Here is an 18,960-nt window from a genome sequence, read left to right on the forward strand (position 1 = left end):
GGGAGATATTTGATTCGTAATACACAGAGGTCAGAGCAGTCAAACTCTGAAATAGGGGAGACTTTAACTAATAAACTGTATTAATTTGCTATACCAAAAATTCTATAAAAAACTTAGTAAATATATATAAGAGTCTAGTTTCAGGGAAAATTTACGGAATTAGATTTCGAGTTTTGTAACTCGAGATATGAATTTTTAAGCGACTATGATGCAGATTGTTAGCTTGACTGAAAATTTTAAAAATAAATTGTTTGAGCTGTTTAAGTAATGAATTAAGTCTATTAACACCTCGTGTTCGACTCCGGCGACGGTCTCGGGTACGGGCCGTTACAATTTGCTTGTCCTCAAGCAAAATCCTCAACTCATAATCAAAATAAATTCTTCTCAACTTACAATTTCTATCGATAATATCTCAAAATAATCCACAGGTAATCATACATTTGAGAATTCAACTAAAAGAACATCAAAGTTTCAAACATTCCAAGTTGAGCATTTTAGCCTGAAAACATAGGTGTCTCCCCTCATCTAAGTAATTACCTTTGATTCAGAATATCACAGAGTTTCACATTCTCACTAAAGATTCACTCAAATCACTCGAGGTGTTTTAAGGACAATGAATAAAGCACTCAATAGTCAATAATGAAAATTCATTACCATAGGCTTGCATGAAAATAAAATCTCCACCACTATAAGTTTAAGATGATACATCAATCAAAAGGTCTTTAGAAGGTTGTAATGAGGCTTGGTTAGGGGGTGTGGTCACAAGCTGAAAGAAAGGGTTAGAGTCGAGATTGAATTGAAAAATTGCCTAACTAGAAAAAGAGTTAATCATTACTTGCATACAACAGAGCTTCTTCTCAGAATATGGAATTACTAATGTGTATACATAGTTTTTTTATGAACAAGTTAAATAACATAGACTAACTATTAAGAACAAGACATAGCTGAGCAACTATTTTAATTCAAATCTTGACAAAAATAGGGATCAAATTTAATTTAGGGGATTTCAACAATAATGAGTTAAGGGTTAATATTAAAGGTAATACAAGAAATGGGTTGTTAGGCTCAATGGGGGTTCACTAAGGGTTAATCATGGAGGTAGGCTTTTCATGGCATGAGTGGGTTAATCCTAAGTGCCTCTATCATCTTGACATTTCAAATCAAATAGTATGGTCTTAACATGCATAATCAGGCAAGTTCTAGAATAACAATTCAATATTGACGCACTCAAAACAATAATAAAAGTGAGCATGAAAGAATTAATAGATGCTCAAAAGGCTCAAAAATCTCACAAAAATTATGGCTTTTTGATGTTTAGACTCGTGAATTCCAATTTAAAGTAATACGTAAACTTGGGGAAACAACCTATAATTTTAAATTCTTAAAAATCAACTTATCATGTTTGATTCTCTAATGTCTTAAAGTTTAAACAATCAATGCATAAATCCCTATGTTTAATTCAAGATATATGAATCAAAATCATAAATCAATTAAAATTTATCCTAAATATGATATTAGAGCTTTTCAAGAGAACAAGGTAATCATTCAAGGATTTTTCTGATAATGAAATGAATGCCTCCCCACACTTAAGATGTACATTGCCCTCAATGTACAAAGATATATATTTAGAATATAAAATAAGATAATGAGAGAAGTGAAACTTCCTGAGTGAAAAATGGATGAAATTCCTGGATTAGCGAGAGCGAGTTGTTGGAAATAAAGCTGGAGGACAAACATGATTCTGAAGAACAAAAGGAGAATTGAGGGAATAATTTGGTAGTAATCATAAATATAAGCCGTGTTTAAAAACAAAAGAATCTTAAAAAATTAATGAAAGAAAAATAAAAGAAGATAGATAATCTAATTTTTTCTCAAGTGGCACGACCAGTTCACACGCTCGTGTGGTTCGTGTCCAGCCCGTGTTTGTCGCGAAGTGAGATATCATCATACAGCATTCAGACACGCTCGTGTGTCTAGGCCGTGTGGCTATATGATCATGTTACACGACCGTGTGTTATGTGGTTCGCTTCTCCCATGGTTGTGTAACTCAGCACATGCCCGTGTTTTTTTGTCAGTGTTGTCTACGGGTGGTAGACACGAGCGTGTCGCACTCCCGTGTGCATTTGGCGGATTTGACCACTACCAGGTCGCACGCCTGTGGCCACTTATCGCATCCCGTGTTGGGAAAGATAACTTTTACCTTGTTTTTGCATGGTCGTATTGCATGGCCTTGTTTTCGTTCGTATTGGTTACACGGCCTTAAGCACGGCCATAGGATCGGCCGTGTGGAGTTGGGAACCTGTGCTTCAAAGACTCGGTTAGTGACCTAGATGTTTAAAAATTGAAATTAAATAATAAAACCATTAGTACTCGGGTTGCCTACCGATAAGCGCTTATTTATAGTCAAAGCTCGACTTACCTTTCTATTGAATGGTCATAGTGGTTCGAGGAGTTTATACTCTTCATTCCTACTATCAATCTCATCAAAATAGGGTTTTAAACGGGTGTTGTTTACCTTAAAAGTGTCGAATTTGGGATGACTCACCTCGACCGTACCAAATGGAAAAATACTAAGTACCGTAAGAGGGATTTCTTCATCCGGTCTTGCATTGAAAATGTGAGGATCTGCAATATCTAATAAGACTTTATCGCCAACCTTAAGTTGATTCAGAAAGGTATCGAGCTCGTTTTGGTGCAGTTTTGGTTTATCGTGTGTTCTTGGTTTATGTGTTCGCCATTCATCTAGCTCCTCTATTTGCAGTCTTCGTTCTTCATAAGTAGGTCCTCTACTATTGCTTGAGAATGACTCATGTCCTTCTTTCAGCCTCATTTCCTGCAACGTAGGTTGCACCATATTGTTAGTTTTAGTAGAATGGGTTAAACGATCACCTTCAATTTCCGATGTGTTGCCAGAATTGCGAACTTGAAGGGTAATTGTTTCATCTCCCATCCGGAGTGTGAGTTTACCTGTGCCAACATCAATGATCATTTTAGCAGTTGCTAAAAAGGGCCTTCCTAGAATTAAGAGAGTGCTTCTATCCTCTTCTATGTCTAGAACAATAAAGTCAACGGGAAATATAAATTTATCGATTTTAACTAGCACATCTTCAATAATACCTCTAGGGAATTTTATAGTTTTATCTGCTAATTGAATGCTCATCCTAGTCTATTTGGGTTTCTCAAGACCTAGTTGCTTAAACATTTTATAAGGCATGACGTTGATACTAGCCCCTAAATCAACTAATGCATTATTAACATCTAAACTACCAATTAAGCAAGGAATCATAAAACTCCCTGGATCTTTTAGTTTGTTGGGTAGTTTATTTTGGAGGATAGCTAAGCAAACTACGTTTAGCTCCACATGCGACGCCTCGTCCAACTTCCACTTATTTGCTAAAAGCTCCTTTAAAAACTTCATTGCGTTTGGCATCTGCGATAGAGCTTCAATAAACGGTAAGTTAATATGTAATTTTTTTAAGAGTTTAAGGAATTTACCAAATTGTTCATCTGAGCGGTCTTTCCTTGTCATGTTGGGGTATGGCATATGAGGTTTATATTTGACAGTCACTGATTTGTTTTTATTATAATCTACCTCACCTTTACCTTTGCTTACCACTATTTCTTGCCTCGGTTCTGGCTCAGGCTCAACGACTTATTCATTTTGAACATTAATTGCGTTGAGCTGTTCCCTTGGGTTAGGTGCAGTATTACTTGGCAGGCTACCTTGTGGTCGTTCGGAGATTAGTTTAGAAAGCTGGTCTATCTGAGTTTTGAGCCCTTGGATTGACGCTTGTTGATTTTTAGTGCTATTTCGGTGTTCTGAAAGCGGGTTTCTGATACCAAGATAAACTTTGTGAGCATCTCTTTAAGGTTTGGCTTCTTTTCCTATTGATAAGGTGGCTGTTGGTAACCCGGAGGTGGTCGCTGATTTCCTTGGCCTCTCCATGAGAAATTGGGTGGTTCCTCCAACCTGCATTATAAGTGTTACTATATGGATTGTTTTGAGGTCGAGGATTATTACCCATGTAATTTAATTGCTTTTATCCATGTTGTGGCCTTAAAGTTGGTATTTCGAATGGCTTGTTCCACCTCCACTTGCTTCGCACTGCATTACTGGATGAACCTGTGAAGAACTAAGAAAACTATCAATTTTTTTATTCAAGAGTTCTACCTAATTAGAGAGCATGGTGATCGAATCAATGTTATAAACACCGGCTATTTTCGTTGGCTTTGTCTTCATGACTTGCCACTGATAATTATTCAGTGAAATTTCTTCTATAAACTCATAAGCATCTTCAGGTGTTTTATTATTGATGGTTCCGCCAGAAGCTGCGTCAACCATTTATCGAGTCGAAGGATTCAGACCATTATGGAATATTTGAACCTGAAGCCAATACGGTAACCCATGGTCTCCCATGCATTGTAGCGTGTTTCTAAATCCATCTGCATAAAAGAAGAGATATCATTACGTAATTTAGCTGTTTTAGCCGGTGAAAAATATTTTAGTAAAATTTTTTCGGTCATTTGTTCCGAAGTAGTAATTGACCCTCGTGGTAACGAGTTCAACCGCTGTTTAGCCTTGTTCATCAATGAAAAGGGGAACAACCGATGACGTATGGTATCATCAGAAACGCCATTGATTTTAAATGTATCGCATAGTTCCAAAAAGTTAGCTAAGTGAGCGTTGGGATCTTCATCCTGCAAACCATCAAACTGAAAAAACTGTTGTATCATTTGAATTGTGTTAGGTTTCAATTCAAAAGTATTTGTTGCTACAGCAGGTCTAAGTATGCTCGATTTAGTTCCTGTTAAAGAAGGTTTAGCATAATCATACATAGTGCATGGAGCAGGATTTTGATTAGCCGCAATTGTAGGAGGTAGCTGATTGCCTTGGTTTTCAGCCATCTCTTCGGTTGGGAGTTGAGCATCGTCCTTTTGCTCGTTCTCTGCGTATCTTAAGCTTCGCCTTATTTCTCTTTAGTTTCTGCGAACTGTGCGATCGATTTCTTCGTCAAAAAGTAGTGGCCCTGACGGGTTTCTTCTAGTCATAAACTATAAAAACCTATCAGAAGAAGGAAAAAGAAAATTAGTAAATTAGAATAAAATTAAAAAGAAAATTAGATTGCAAGAAAAATAAATGGCTAAAGTAATAAAAATTGAGTGTTCCTAATATTTTAGTTCCCCGGCAACGGCGCCAAAAACTTGATCTCGTGATTTCGTGATAGGTTTTAAATATTTATAATTAATCATTCTTGAAACTAACTATTATAACGATGTAGGCAAGTGTACCTATCGAACAGTAGTATAGTTTTAGCAAGACCGGATTGTCAAACCCAAAGGAACTAAAAATACTAGTAATGACTATCTTTTTATTATCTAGCCTAAGAATAATAGGGTTTTGTTTTAACTAACTAATTATCTAAACTAAGAACTCACAGAGAATAGAATTGGGGAATTACTTTTAGGAAAATCGATTGAATTAAGACAATACCTAAGGAAAAATCCATCTAGACTGTACTTGTTATTCTGGCTCCGAATCGGACGATTTATTCATTTAACTTGTTCCTTAGAGATCCCTAAGTTATGTTATTATCCCTATTCAAGACTAATAATGTCTAATCCCTAGATTGAATAATTGAGGCCTTTCTCTAATTAACACCCTAGGGTTGCATTAACTCGATCTATGGATCCCCTTATTAGGTTTCACCCTAATCCTGCAAAATCTTGTCACCCTATGTCTAGGCGTGCAATCAACTCCGCTTAATTATGACAAATGTACTCTTAGGCAGGGTCTATTCCTCCTCTGAATAAGAGCTTATCTTGAATCAGTATCCTGGGATATTAAAACAAGAATTAAGAACACATAATTAAGAACAAGTTAAATATTTATCATACAATTCAGAAAATAATAACAAGATTCATATTAGGTTTTATTCCCCTTAGGTATTTAGGGAATTTAGTTCATAATTAAATAAGAAAAAATCTCAGAATAATAAAGAATACAAAACATAAAGAAAACCCAAAACTCTTGAAGGGGAATTGAGGAGAGATCTTCAGTCTTGATGATGAATCCGGCTTCTGAGATGAATCAATCGGCTTCCTTGGAGTAATTCCCTACTCTCTCTCCTGTGTGTCTTCTTTTCTTCCTCCTCTAGGGTGTATTTATAGGCTTTGGAATGCCTAAGAGCCCTTAAAATTAGCCTTTTCCGAATTGGACTCAACTTGGGCTTGGTAGGGACACGCCCGTGCGACACACCGGTGTGCGATTACTTCAGGCCGTGTTCAAGCTTGTTAGAATGGCACGGGCGTGTGTTCTACCGGTGTGAGTCGTGCTTCGATTCTGCCAAATTGACACGACCGTGTGGACTGCCCGTGTAAGGAAGTCCAGGCCGTGTTAATTTCATACTTTGGCCCATTTTCTCCTTTTTTGGCCCGTTTCTCGTTCCTTTCGCTCTCCTATGCTCTCCTAAATATAAAACATGAAATTAAAGCATTAGGAGCACCGAATTCACCAATTCTAATAGGAAATCATCCATAAAATGCATTAAACATGGGGTAAAAATATGTATAAACTACGGTTTATCATATTACCAGCATCAAAAGGTGTGGTTAATGTGCATGTTTAAGTCTTAGATTAAATACAGAAGTTAAGCTTGGTAAGATATTCATTATAGTTTAATACATCGACAATCACCTATCCTTTTTACCTTGTGAGCACTTAGTATTCTGTTGAATATTCACGTTGGGGATCTCAGTTTCTCATTATTATATTTTGTCTTATTATTTTCAAGTTATTGCTTCGACAACTACTCTCACAATCTATCTCATTTTATCTATTTATTGCATTGATATTGATAGACAAAAGACAACCATCCTCGTAGGATCGATATCCGACAGACTCATATTTGTCTACTATACTTACATCGACAGTGTACGCTTGCATATTATTGCTGTGACGTTAAACAACTGACCACTCTACGATTTTGTTATTGGACCAATTGAGAGTTCTGTGTTGTTCGTTGTTTCGATTGAAAGGTTATTAGTGTAAGTTCCATCGTTATTCTTTTGTTTCTATTTGATTTAATTTGTTCTCGTCGAGGTTAGTTATTATTGCCAGTCATTATGAACTTTCCGTTAATTATTCAATTGGTTTTCTTGTTAGGTGCAGATCTTGAGAGTAACGTTCCTCTAACAAATTAGGGTTGAATAACTGATGTTCTTTCTTTAGTAAGCGAATGGTTTTGTTTTGGGGTTTTATTTGCATCAAATTTTTTGACGTAGTTTAGTTTGAAGGCTAATTAGTGTTTGGTTTGATTATTTCATCTGAATAGTCAATTGATTGTTGTTTTTAGGTTTCAGAATCTTTTTTGTTGCTTCTACATTGAATCTATATCAGATGTGTAATGAAAATCAAGAATTCTGCGAACAATAAAAGTCGAAATTCATTGTTGTCGATGCCACATGGCCGTGTGTGTGTCAGGCCGTGTGGTAGGCCGTACTAGAGACTATTTTGGAATGAGAGTCACACGGGTATGTATTTAGGTTGTGAGAGAGACTTTTTAGGTTTTGAGTCACATGAGCGTGTGCTAGATCGTATAACTCTGTATTTTGAGTCACATAGTCGTGTGCTAGGCCATGTGATAGATCGAGTGCAACACTGAAATGGGCTATACAGGCGTGTACCAGGCCGTGTGGGCTAAAAACCAGAATGTTTCCCTAAGGGTTGTAAACGTCATTCTAATCGAACATAGGCCTATCGTAGGGTACATGTGATCTGAATTAGGCTACATATTTTGATATATGATGATTTGATAATGAATAACCTGTTAATTGTACTTATATTCGATGTGATATCTGTTAATTGAGTCTGATCTGTATTATCTGAATATGATCTGAATCGGGATAATTGTATATACATTACTGGTATATGATAATTCTGTATCTGCATTGGCTTGGGATTTGTGTAAAGGAGGAACTGCGGGCAGTTTAAAAATTTATCGTTTCTGATGGCTAAACCACGTATATATATCTAATTCTGACAATCTATCGCATTCTGATCTGGCAGCTAGACTACAAATATTTTGAAACGTGACATATTGTTAATATCGGTATGTAGGGATGTATAAAGATGATGTGTAACAAATGAGGGGTAGGATTCTGCATCTGTAATTGATATGTTCTGTATTTGCAATTGATATGTTCTGTATCCGATTTTGATTCTAATATCTGACCAAAAAAAGATCTGGAAGTATGATTGAGATTGTTTTTACTCATGTGGTTACATAAGTTACACACTAAGCCGTTAGCTCATTTAGACTATTTTTGAATTTCAGGTAACCCCTAGACTTAAGCGGGTCGGCGTATCGGGAGCTTGGTCATTTCGCTTAATCATTTTACCACGTTATCTGGAATTACACTGTTACTAATTTCTAGGATTGTTATTTTTTTAAGACTAGATTTTATGGTTTGTTTATTATCGTTTAAATGTTTTTGGATCGTTTGAAGTCTTAATTATTAAAAGTTGGATTTTTCATAAGTAGTTTAATGTAACTTTCCAGATTTGGCTATAATGTCTAGGCTGATTTTAGGGTGTTTCAACCTCTATTATCAACCCCTTTAAATTTGCTTCACCATTAAAGTTGAAAAGTGTCGCTTTTGAAAAGTTTGATAGTGTTTATTATTACTATTAAAATTTATTTTTATAAAAATAAAATATTTATTTTAGACATGATATTATAAAATAGAAGATATATTGATCTTCTTTAACAAGAGTAATAAAATAATTTCAATGAAAATGACATTTACAAAAGCTAAAAGCTAAAAAAAAAAATAGTTTTTAAGCTTAGGTTAAAATCCATATTTAAATACGTGGTTTTGTTTGAAAAGTTTATTGTTTATTATTATTTATTTGAAATCATTATTCAAAATCATTATTTTTGGTTTGTGATCATTAAAAATTTAGGTTTATTGGGATATTTTGATGGATAGAAAAACTAAAGTATTCAAATTAAAAAAATAGGAGGGGAGTAATTTGAATAAGTCTAGATAGTAGAGGGCACTATCGTCAGAAAAAACTCCAGCCCAGCCTGCGTCCGTAGTTTAAGGAATGGCATCGATGGCATTATACCCAAAATACCGCAATCTCTTTTTAGTTTGTATTTTATGGAGATGTAAATTGAACTTGAAGAAAACAAAGATCCCTCTCCCGACGAGATTTCCGTTTCTTTCTGCGCAAGAACCTTGTCAGGCGCGTCCTCTCCACGCTCTTCAACGGCTTCAATCACTTCTATACACGCCTATCCTTTTCTTCTTCTTCTTCTCCTTCTTCTTCCCTCTCTCTCTCTCTGTCTCTTTCTGCTTTCAAAGGGTTTTAGTAGGTGCTTTCCCTTTTTCTTAAACCCTACCTAGGGTTTTCACAAACTCCCAATTCAACTTCTTTTTCCTTTAATTACCCTGCAATTTTCCACCAATCAACAACTATGATTCAAAATACCAAGAAACAGAAAAAAGGTTCAATTAGTGAGGAAGATATCTCTACTCTTTTACAAAGGTCCCGCCTCCTTTTATTTGGTTTTCCTTTATTTTCATTACTTTTTATCTTGACTTCGTTCTGTTTTGCTAATATTAGGGTTCTTTTTTTTATATTATTTTTGGTGTGGGCAGGTATACAGCAACTACTGTTTTGGCACTGTTGCAAGAAGTTGCGCAATTTCCTGGGGTAAAGTTGGATTGGAATGCTTTAATCAAGAAGACTTCTACTGGCATTTCGAATGCGAGAGAGTACCAGATGTTGTGGCGCCATTTGGCCTACAGAGACGTTTTGCTTGAAAAATTGGAAGATGGGGCCGCTCCCTTGGTCAGTTTTCTAGTTTTGTGTTTTTCTTTGGTATAATATGTTGCTATCTTTTGGCAATGTCTAATTTAAAAGATTTGTTGAAGTTGTTTAGCTACTGCCTTATATGATGTTTGTTGAAATGTAGTTTGGCAATTGCTGTTAAAAGAAAACACTTCCTTAAATTAATATACCATTTCAATATGATGTAAATCTTTTCTGTGTATTGGAATACTTTTCCTTAATTGAGGGTGTATATCCTTCCAGATATTCTAACTTATAGCCTGCCAATCTGCTATAGTCTTGGTTTGACTTTGGATTTGGGAGATCTTATAATATTTTGTCCACTGATCCAAGGGCTAAAGTTGTGGTTGCTAATTTATAAATTAGTCCTTTTGGTTGAAGGACAAGTGTTCTTGATAGTTTTTATGGCTGTAGTCCGGTTATTTAACTTCTTATTTTGCAGGATGATGACAGCGACTTAGAATATGAATTGGAACCTTGCCCTTCTGTTAGTAGTGAAACTTCAGCAGAAGCTGCTGCATGTGTGAAGGTAAGTAAATTATTTGTTATTCCCATAAAACTATCGTTTTACCTTTTAGGATGGAAATAGTAATGGTAGTTTAGAAACCATAGATGACATGTTAGAAAGTTAATACCAAAGTTAGTATCTCTTGCCAGTAGCATAGTTGGTTCTGCTTCTAATGGTTGGAATATTAGGAAAGCAAATACTTAAACCGTATGTATCGACTAAGTGATATTAGTAGAAGATACTTTTGACCAAATCTGGTTAGTAGGTAACCTGTAATCTCAATGAAAGATGAATAGTTTTGGCTGTCTGACTACCTTCTCTTCCAATTTTCCAAACTGGTTTTATCTTGTTGCTCATTTCATTTCCTTGCAAGTAAAATCAGATGGTTAATCTTGTCAGGTACTGATTGCTTCTGGCTTGCCAAATGACTCAAGTCTTGCAAATAGCTCAATGGTGGATGCTCCATTAACAATAAATATACCTAATGCGAGGTCATTTAGAGTGTCTTCCGAAAATTTGCAGCCCACTTGCTCAATGCCAGGGACGAACATTACTGTTCCAGTTTCTGTTCAGAAAAAGATTCTACCTTCAGTGACATTGGCTGAAACAATGGAAGGAAATGGACCAGCTGGTGCAAACCTGCCTGCTCGCAGGAAAAGAAAACCTTGGTCAGAAGCAGAGGATTTGGAACTTATTGCGGCTGTGCAGAAATGCGGTGTTGGGAATTGGGCAAACATCTTACGAGGAGACTTCAAGGGAGATAGGACTGCTTCACAGTTGGCTCAGGTTTAACTAAACTGACTTGTTTATTTTATAGATGTGTCCTTCAATCTCATCAATCCTGCTATTTATGCATTATATAGATGCAAATGCACCAGTCCTTTTGTATACGGCTGCAATTAAATTCACTGAAGGTATAATATAGTCTAGTTATGTATGTGTTGCTTGAGGGCTGGGAGTTATTAGAATTCAATTAAAGCATCTAGTAGATGTGAAAGTAGTAGGGTCACTGAGCTCTCCTGCTGTTTTATGCTAAATTGGATCTTCTTAGGATGTGAAAGTTATGTTTTGGTTGATTGTGTAAGTATGTATGGAGTATGTGATAGAAAAAACTCAATTGCTCTCATTTTTAGTACATATGTTTTTTCTCTCTTTAGTTTTGTATTATGATTTGCTTGTGTGGCTGTGTTGCTTCTTGGAACATTAATGATAAATAGAACAAGATATAAGTGTATTTTTCTCCTCACTTAAGTTTGGTATGATGCTTTCTCCTCTCTATCATTTATCTTTTGTCCCAAGAAAAAATTTTGTATTGGTTCTGGAATATTCATGATATAAAGAACAATTTATATGTATATCTCTTCAAAGAAAATTTATAAAAAAAAAAAAAAAACAAAAAAGGAATTTATGGGAAAATTTGAAGATTTCTTCTGTTTAGTTTTTGCCAAAAAAATTTATGATTCTAATAATTTATCTTGATAACTTATTTTGGAACTAATATTCATTTCTCGAGTTAGAAAGTTGTTTTTCTTGTCATTTATATTTTTTCCTATTTGAATTTTTGTATCACAATGTCACTACAGTAAGATTGTTTATTTACAATGGAATAATATACAAAGTCAAAAGACCTCATTGAATACAAAAATAGATTTATGGCTACACAAACCATTAAGGATAATTCTAGATCTGGTCCAAGACGAATGGTTCTAGGGGATGTTTTGCAACTTTTGAATTTGAAATATCATCGAGTAGCCCCTTTTCCCCTGGATAGTGAATAACTTAGATGCTTTGTCGATACAGAATTTAAAGCATATTCTGGAAATTGGTAAAAACTGACGGATGTAATTTATTTTTGGCATTTTTCTATATTTTACGAACAATTAGCTTCTTCTTTGGTGAATATTATCTAGTTATTGTAGAATAACAATCCGTTGTTTATCTATTCCGGTCATGATTTCTGGGTTTGCCCAGCTTTTCCGGGTTCAAATCCCGGCAACGGAATTTTTTTCAATTATGTATTTTATAACTTCTTTAGAAAAAGGATCAAATCTGTGAATCTTTGATTAGATGGGTATAAGTTGGTCGTGCAGATTAAGGCTTCACAATAGAATGGATTTTTCTCTACTTCTCCACAAGCTAATTGTGCCAATTTTGTTCTAATATTTGCAGAGGTGGACTGTTATTAAGAAGCGATGTGGCAACTTAAATGTGGAAGGAAACTCAGCAATTCCCCAGCTTTCTGAGGCACAGTTGGCAACTCGTAGTGCCTTGTCCTTAGCCCTTGATATGCCAGATAAAAATTTAACTGCGGCTTGTACAAATAACCCTGGTAATCTTCTCCATCTAATGCTATTTTCAGTTTTTCGAAGTGTTTGATGTGGCAACATTCTTTTCAGCAAGTGAAAATTGTGAAGTGACGAACTTATGAGAACCTTCTTTTCTCCCACCAGCTTTCTTTGAAAATGGGAGGTCGTTCTCTTTCTAATAAACTGACTCTTGGCTACTGGACCAGGTTTGAAGATCATGTCCAGCTCTGCACCTCCAACTGCTGGTGGTGAAGCTTCTGTTCAAGCCCAAAGCCAGGTCCAACAAGGTCCCCTTGCTTCTGTTGAAGCCCAAATTCAGTCTCAACAAGGCCCTATTGCTTCTGTCTCATCCCGTAATCGATCTCAAGAGGGTCCTATTACTTCTGCATCTCCCCAAAATCCATCCCAGCAAGGTCCTGTTGCTTCAGTCCAAGTCCCAAATCAGTCTCAACAAGGTTCCATGCCTACAAAAACCTCCCCCAGGGGATCGTCTGGTTCTACTTTGAAATCTCGGGTTACCTTGAAAAAGGCCCCAGCAAAACCTTTTTCCACCACAGGTTCGATCCTAGATGCCACTGCAGTTGCTGCTGGGGCCCGCATCGGTAGCCCAGAGGCTGCTGCATCACTGCTGAAGGCTGCTCAATCCAAAAATGCAATTCATATTATGACTACTGGTGGCTCTTCTGTTAAACCTGTCATACCAAGTGGAACCTCTTCCCAATATGTTTGTACTGGCTTAACAGCTGAAGCACACTCTTCTCCTGTTACATCTTCTACCTTGCATCCTGGTTCAGTAAAACCTGCAACGCAGAGAGTTGAGCTTACTTCATCTGTTTCTTTGTCAATAAATGCACCAATGCAGCAGTGTAATGCTGTTACATCTGGTACAGCTGTTGAAGTTTCTCCAAAGGAAGATCTAGAGATCAAGGGTTCTGTGTCAGACAGTTTGCCCAAAGAGCAGGTACGGGAAAATAGAGCATATGTTTCAAAAAATGAACGAGGTGAGGAAGTTAAAGATCATAAAGAAGCCTTGACAAACCCAGGATCTGAGTTGAGGAATATCGTGGCTGAAGCTGAACATCCTAACGAGAAATTAATGGTTGACGGTGATCAAGTAGGTGTCAAAGCAAACCCGGTCGAAGAGAGTGTAAATGCCAGTGATAGTAAGGATTGCTTATTGGTTAAGAAAAGCACAACTCAGCCTACAACTGAAGAGAGTTGCAGGAATCATAGCATGACTGAGATGCCGGCTAAAGCCAGCTCTTTAAGTGATGGATGCGCAAAGAATCTTGAAGTTTTGAGCACAGCAGAAACTGGCCGAGCTACATAGCGAGACATAGCATCTTGTTTATATTAATACATTTATACATTAAGGTTTTCTATCCTGCCATTTTAGAAAAAATATATTGTAGATTTATTTGGAAAATGGATCTCGTGAAAAAGAAAGAAATTGCATTCCACACCAGTGTTACTCTGGTAGTTGTTGTAGAAGATAATTGTGTACTCTTTTTGTGTCACAAATCATTCATAAGCGGGATTCAATTCAAGACTTCTCCAGCATTTGGATTAAAATAGTTGAAGATATAACAATCTTTTGCCTCATCCCTTTCATACAATTATGTGGTAAATCTTGGAAACATCTGTTACTTGTACACTAGAAACATGAAGGACTAGACTAGAAAGTATCAACCCAAAAGAATTGTGGTGAGAAGTAGCTGTAAGAGGCAAGAGTCTATCCTGAAGGTTCTTTAGGTTCTATTATGTAACTGAGCTGTTTCTGCAATGATTTCTTTGTCTTCCTTCTGTTCTTAAACTTTATTCCGAATAAGAAAGATTGCATAGGAACTCGAGGCTGCCAGGATTTTGACTGGAATTGTGAAGATGTTGAGGAGCTGAGTTCTTTCTCCAAATCTGCTGTTATTTTCTCGACTTCCTGCTTGAGTTGCCCCGCACGAGTGAAGCCTGCATTCAGTTCATCGCCAACTTTTTTGATTTCCTGTTTCATGTTGAGAACCTCACCTTGAAACTTGGCAGCCTGATATTCACTGATCCCAGTTTCTCTACCACGGTTGGTCACATTGGTAACTCTTGCTATCTCATCTTGGAAGTTGCACAACGAGAAATGTCTATCTTGGACTTCGTCTTTCAACACTTCATTGTTTTCCAACCATAATGTTAATTCAGTTTTTATTTCTCTCAAGTGAGAAAAGATGGGGCACACTTCCGATTTCATCTTCCCTCCGCTTCCTTCTTGATGAATCTTTTCTCTCAACTTTGATAACTCTGCTTTCAAGTCCTTGACTGAAGTTTGATATTTCTGTATCTGATGAATTGATGTGCTGAACCTCAACCAGAACACCAGGTTTTCCTCCAACAAGTCATCGATACCTAATCTGATTTTATCTTCTATTTCTGAAACAGCATCGGATTTTATCTGTTCTCCCATTTTCTTTGCAGATTCTTTGAATCTTCCTTGTGCAGTTTGTTCAACTACTGTTTCATCGGCTTCCTCATCTATTGGCGATGGATGAATGAACTCTGTTAGGTTAGATTCTGGGCTTGTGCTTCTCTGGGTTCCTTCATGTTCTACCGACTCTCCATCCTTGTTATATTCAACAACAGAACATAATCTTTGACGTAATGAATGAATCTCTTGATCTCTCACGATAACTGCATACTTGAGTTCCTTTATCTGCAATGCCATTTCAAAGAAACCGTCGCGGTTTTTCTTGTCTACATCATTAAGCTTCTTTCTTAGCTCCTTATAATTCTTAAGTACAGATGAGTACTCGTCTCGTAAAATCTTTTCCCTGTCATCCTGTCCTTTCAAGTATAGTTGCCTCCAGTTTGGTTGCTCTTCTTCATCGCTCTCGAGTTCCTCCAGCTCAGTATCAGGGACAATGCTCTCCGTCTCGGGAAAGTATTCCTTCTCAGCTTTGTTTGTACCCTCCAGTTCCTGACCCTTTTCCGAATCACCATCAGCCTTATTATAGCTTGATTCAACATCAACATTGTTTTCTCCTTCAGCTGAAACATTTTTGTCCTCTTCCAATTTATTTCCCGTGTCTTTTAATGGTCAACTATGATCAGGAGCTGGCAGAATTTCATGTTCTTCGGTTCCCCTGTGAGCTTTGGCATCCAATCCGATGGTCTTGAGCTCGTGCAACTTAACTGATAAATGATTAACATTACAGATTGCTTCAGTGAAATGAGTTTTGAGGCTGTTATTTTGGTCTAAAACTGTTTTTACCAGGTCTTTAACTCTACTTAGTTCCCCTTCCAACTCGTCTATCCTCTTTTTCATGGCGTCTGAACCTTCGATCAGTGCTTGCTTGTCTTCTTCCAGGGTCTTAAACTGTTCCTGGAGTTCATCTGCTTCTGATTTCAACCACTTTACCAAAGCTTTTTCGGAAAAGATGGCAGCTTCCAAACAAATAACTCTTTTCACAAGGTCATCAATTTTCTTAACAAGCTCCAGCATTGTAAGAGATTCATTCAAGTCTACTTGAAGTTTTTCTTCGATCTCCTTTTGCGGTGCTTCCAAATCTTGGCTCTCGTTTTCTTCATTGTTGATATTGTGGGCCATGCTGTCAAGCTCCGTAGTTGAGCTAATGTGCTTATGCTTATCTTGCTGATCTGATGCTTCCGTATCTTCTCTCTGGTTTGCTTCATTGTCAATATCGTAGGCCATATTATCGAGCTCTGCAGTTGAACTCACACGCTTATGCTTCTCTTGCTGATTGGTTTGTGGGGAGTTAAATGCTTAATCCTTCTGGATTCTGCTCTTGCCACTTTTGACGACAGCTCATGTTTTTCTTTCAACGTATTCAAGGACTCTTGGCACGACTTAAGGGCTCAATTTGCCATTAGACTCCGACCTTCGTTGTTGTCAATAACAGACCCGATTCCAAACTCATCCTGTAAATCACAAACTCTCTTTTGCTTTTCGGTTATCTGGTCTTCGATTTCCTTAAAACTTTTTATATCCATACTCATATGAACTCTGCATAAACTCCCTTTCAGTTTGTAATGCCAACATTTCCTTCTGAAGCTTATCTATTTCCTCCAATGCCTCATCTTTGTTCAGCCCTGAAGTTTGGAACCTGACAGCATTCTTCAGTTGTCCCTCCTTCGACAAGAGCATAGACCGGTTCCTGAAATCTTTCTTTAGAGTTTGACCTTTTGGGAGGCGTGGTTTGTTGGAATGGATGGAAGAAGTTGATGTTTGGTTGAAATTGTCATCATCTTCTTCTTCCATGGCATATGGAACTCGATCAGGGAATACAGAAGCAATGGTGCGATTGTCACTTTTTAGGTCTTTTGATAAGTGATCGAACTTTTCGGTTAACCAGCAGTAAGATTGAAAAATTTCTTCAAGGGTGCTTATGAGTTCTGCTTTCTTGCTATAATACATTTCTACTCTGTGCAAAGGGGTCTCCATCATTATCAATGATTTCCGACATATTAGTGACCATCTCCTCCGCATCTGTAATTTTCCAAGTATCAATGTTTAACTGTCACTCTCTATGTCCAAAAACAAGCATGTTCAATTTTTTTTGGAACATGAAGAACACATCTCATAGCCATTAACTACTATAAGATAATCAATGTTTTGGAACATGCATAAACAACCACAAAAATCAGTCTGTTTATGATACTTGCATGTAGAAAAAATAAAGGAGGAAATCCTTGAAACCAAAAATTGAATGTGTTGAAAAAAAACCAGTTTACCTTGAAGGTTTTATTCAAGCCATTTAGACTGCTTTGTCCTGATGTGGCTTGCCCACCACCATGAATATGCATTGCTTGCAGCTCTCTGCAACATGTTTTTTTGGTTGTTGTTATGAGTCTAAGAAATGTAAAGATCCCATTGACAAAGGTAATGGCCACGAAAGTGAATTTTTGCAGCAAATGGGAAGGGGGGGGGGATTAGTGATGATGACCCGGATTATGTGTTGAATCTTTTTGACAAAGCTGAAAGTTAGGGGAGTAACAATGTCCAAATGTCACTGTGTCAAACTGTTCTTCATTTTGCCAAGTTTACGGGTTTCCTATAATAAGGAAACTAATCATCTTAATGTGAAATTAACCTAACATGTGCACATTTAGTATGTCACCCTTACATATAACCATACTAATTCAATGGGTTAATTTGTTTACACAAATAAAGTTCAAATGTGAACTATTTTAAGTGCTAAATTGTCAAAAAAGAAAATATACAATGAGCAATGTCAATTAACTTTTATTTATTCAAATTTGTATACCAAAGAATAAAAAGTGAAGAATCTTAGGGAAAACATAGCTTTTTTTTTTCAAAAAGTTACGTTATCCAAAATTATAATTTAAAAAAATATATATTTGGTAAAAGTACCATAGAGATCTTTGTACTAATAGTCGGATTATATTTTAACCCCTCTACTGAAAAATAGACAAATTAGTTTCTGTATATTAGATCAAAGAGCAAATCAATTCTTTTGTTAAATTTTTTATCCATTTTTACTATTAAAAATTAGTTCTTGTACTTCAGCATAATGTACATGTGGTATGTCAAGCGTCACTATTTGATTATTTTGTCAGCCACATATTTTTTTACAGTACAAAGAGATGGAATTTTTAACAAAAAGGACTGATTTACTCTTTGATCTAATGTATAGGGCCTAGTTTCTCCATTTTTAAGTAGAAGGAATAAAATGCAATTTGACTTCTAATACAAAGGCCTTTGTGGTATTTTTACCAAAATATTTTTATGTGTATTCAATTATAAATATAAAAAATCATATATATTATTTTTAAAAAAATGTAGAAATTTTAAGTTCTGACCTAATTCTTTGAATTTCAAAATATTTTTTTAATTATATTCAAACAGCTCTCATTTTAAATTAAGTTTTAAATATAATTTTCTTATCAATAATAAAGTTTTCAATAATAAACAATTAATTTCTATTTTTAATTTCTAATACCATGTTTTTATGTAATTACATAATTGTTTTAATCTTTTTGAATTTTTAAAAAACATTTACATATGAATGGACACAAACATTTTTATAAATATAATAAATTATATTTATTTGAATATTAATAAGGTAAATGTTTCACATATATTTTTAGAATAAAAACTTATAAAAATTCATAACATACATCATATATATATTATAAAAGAACATACAGGAGCACGAGAAAGGATTGCATGAAACAGTGACGCCACGTCATCTGTATCCCTTTCCAATAGTTTTATGCCATATCAGTATTCTTATCCTGAATTTTAGTATTTTAATTTGGATTTGATTTTT

General features: G+C 36.0%; 3 protein-coding genes across 3 annotated transcripts; 1 reads left to right on the forward strand and 2 right to left on the reverse strand.

The window, feature by feature from the left end:
* Positions 1–9,126: 9,126 nt before the first annotated feature.
* LOC107917932 (uncharacterized) lies at positions 9,127–14,217 on the forward strand. The gene is made up of 6 exons (XM_016847354.2): positions 9,127–9,550; positions 9,664–9,856; positions 10,299–10,385; positions 10,764–11,150; positions 12,534–12,693; positions 12,877–14,217. Exons 1-6 carry the CDS (start codon positions 9,480–9,482, stop codon positions 13,998–14,000), a joined length of 2,022 nt encoding a protein of 673 aa, XP_016702843.2. The 5' UTR covers positions 9,127–9,479; the 3' UTR covers positions 14,001–14,217.
* A 129-nt stretch (positions 14,218–14,346) lies between these two features.
* Positions 14,347–16,361, reverse strand: LOC121212503 (protein NETWORKED 2A). Its single transcript, XM_041085380.1, has 2 exons — positions 15,863–16,361; positions 14,347–15,736 (listed from the first exon to the last, which is right to left on the reverse strand). The coding sequence occupies exons 1-2, from the start codon at positions 16,359–16,361 to the stop codon at positions 14,403–14,405; spliced, it is 1,833 nt and encodes a 610-aa protein (XP_040941314.1). The 3' UTR covers positions 14,347–14,402.
* LOC121223617 (protein NETWORKED 2A-like) lies at positions 16,255–17,496 on the reverse strand. The gene has a single exon (XM_041105503.1). It carries the CDS (start codon positions 17,154–17,156, stop codon positions 16,641–16,643), a length of 516 nt encoding a protein of 171 aa, XP_040961437.1. The 5' UTR covers positions 17,157–17,496; the 3' UTR covers positions 16,255–16,640.
* Positions 17,497–18,960: the final 1,464 nt, after the last annotated feature.

Source organism: Gossypium hirsutum, chromosome A01 (genome assembly GCF_007990345.1).
Source record: "Gossypium hirsutum isolate 1008001.06 chromosome A01, Gossypium_hirsutum_v2.1, whole genome shotgun sequence".
NCBI classification, from domain to species: Eukaryota; Viridiplantae; Streptophyta; class Magnoliopsida; order Malvales; family Malvaceae; genus Gossypium; species Gossypium hirsutum.

What these genes read in the sequence shown, in the direction of transcription:
- LOC121223617 (XM_041105503.1), bottom strand. Translation starts at nt 17,156, where the DNA reads ATGCGGAGGAGATGGTCACTAATATGTCGGAAATCATTGATAATGATG.
- LOC107917932 (XM_016847354.2), top strand. Translation starts at nt 9,480, where the DNA reads ATGATTCAAAATACCAAGAAACAGAAAAAAGGTTCAATTAGTGAGGAA. An exon ending in AAGCTGCTGCATGTGTGAAG is followed by an intron (nt 10,386 to 10,763) that starts GTAAGTAAATTA and finishes TAATCTTGTCAG; the next exon opens with GTACTGATTGCTTCTGGCTT. An exon ending in GGCTTGTACAAATAACCCTG is followed by an intron (nt 12,694 to 12,876) that starts GTAATCTTCTCC and finishes CTACTGGACCAG; the next exon opens with GTTTGAAGATCATGTCCAGC.
- LOC121212503 (XM_041085380.1), bottom strand. Translation starts at nt 16,361, where the DNA reads ATGGCCTACGATATTGACAATGAAGCAAACCAGAGAGAAGATACGGAA. An exon ending in TCATTTCACTGAAGCAATCT is followed by an intron (nt 15,737 to 15,862) that starts GTAATGTTAATC and finishes GACCATTAAAAG; the next exon opens with ACACGGGAAATAAATTGGAA.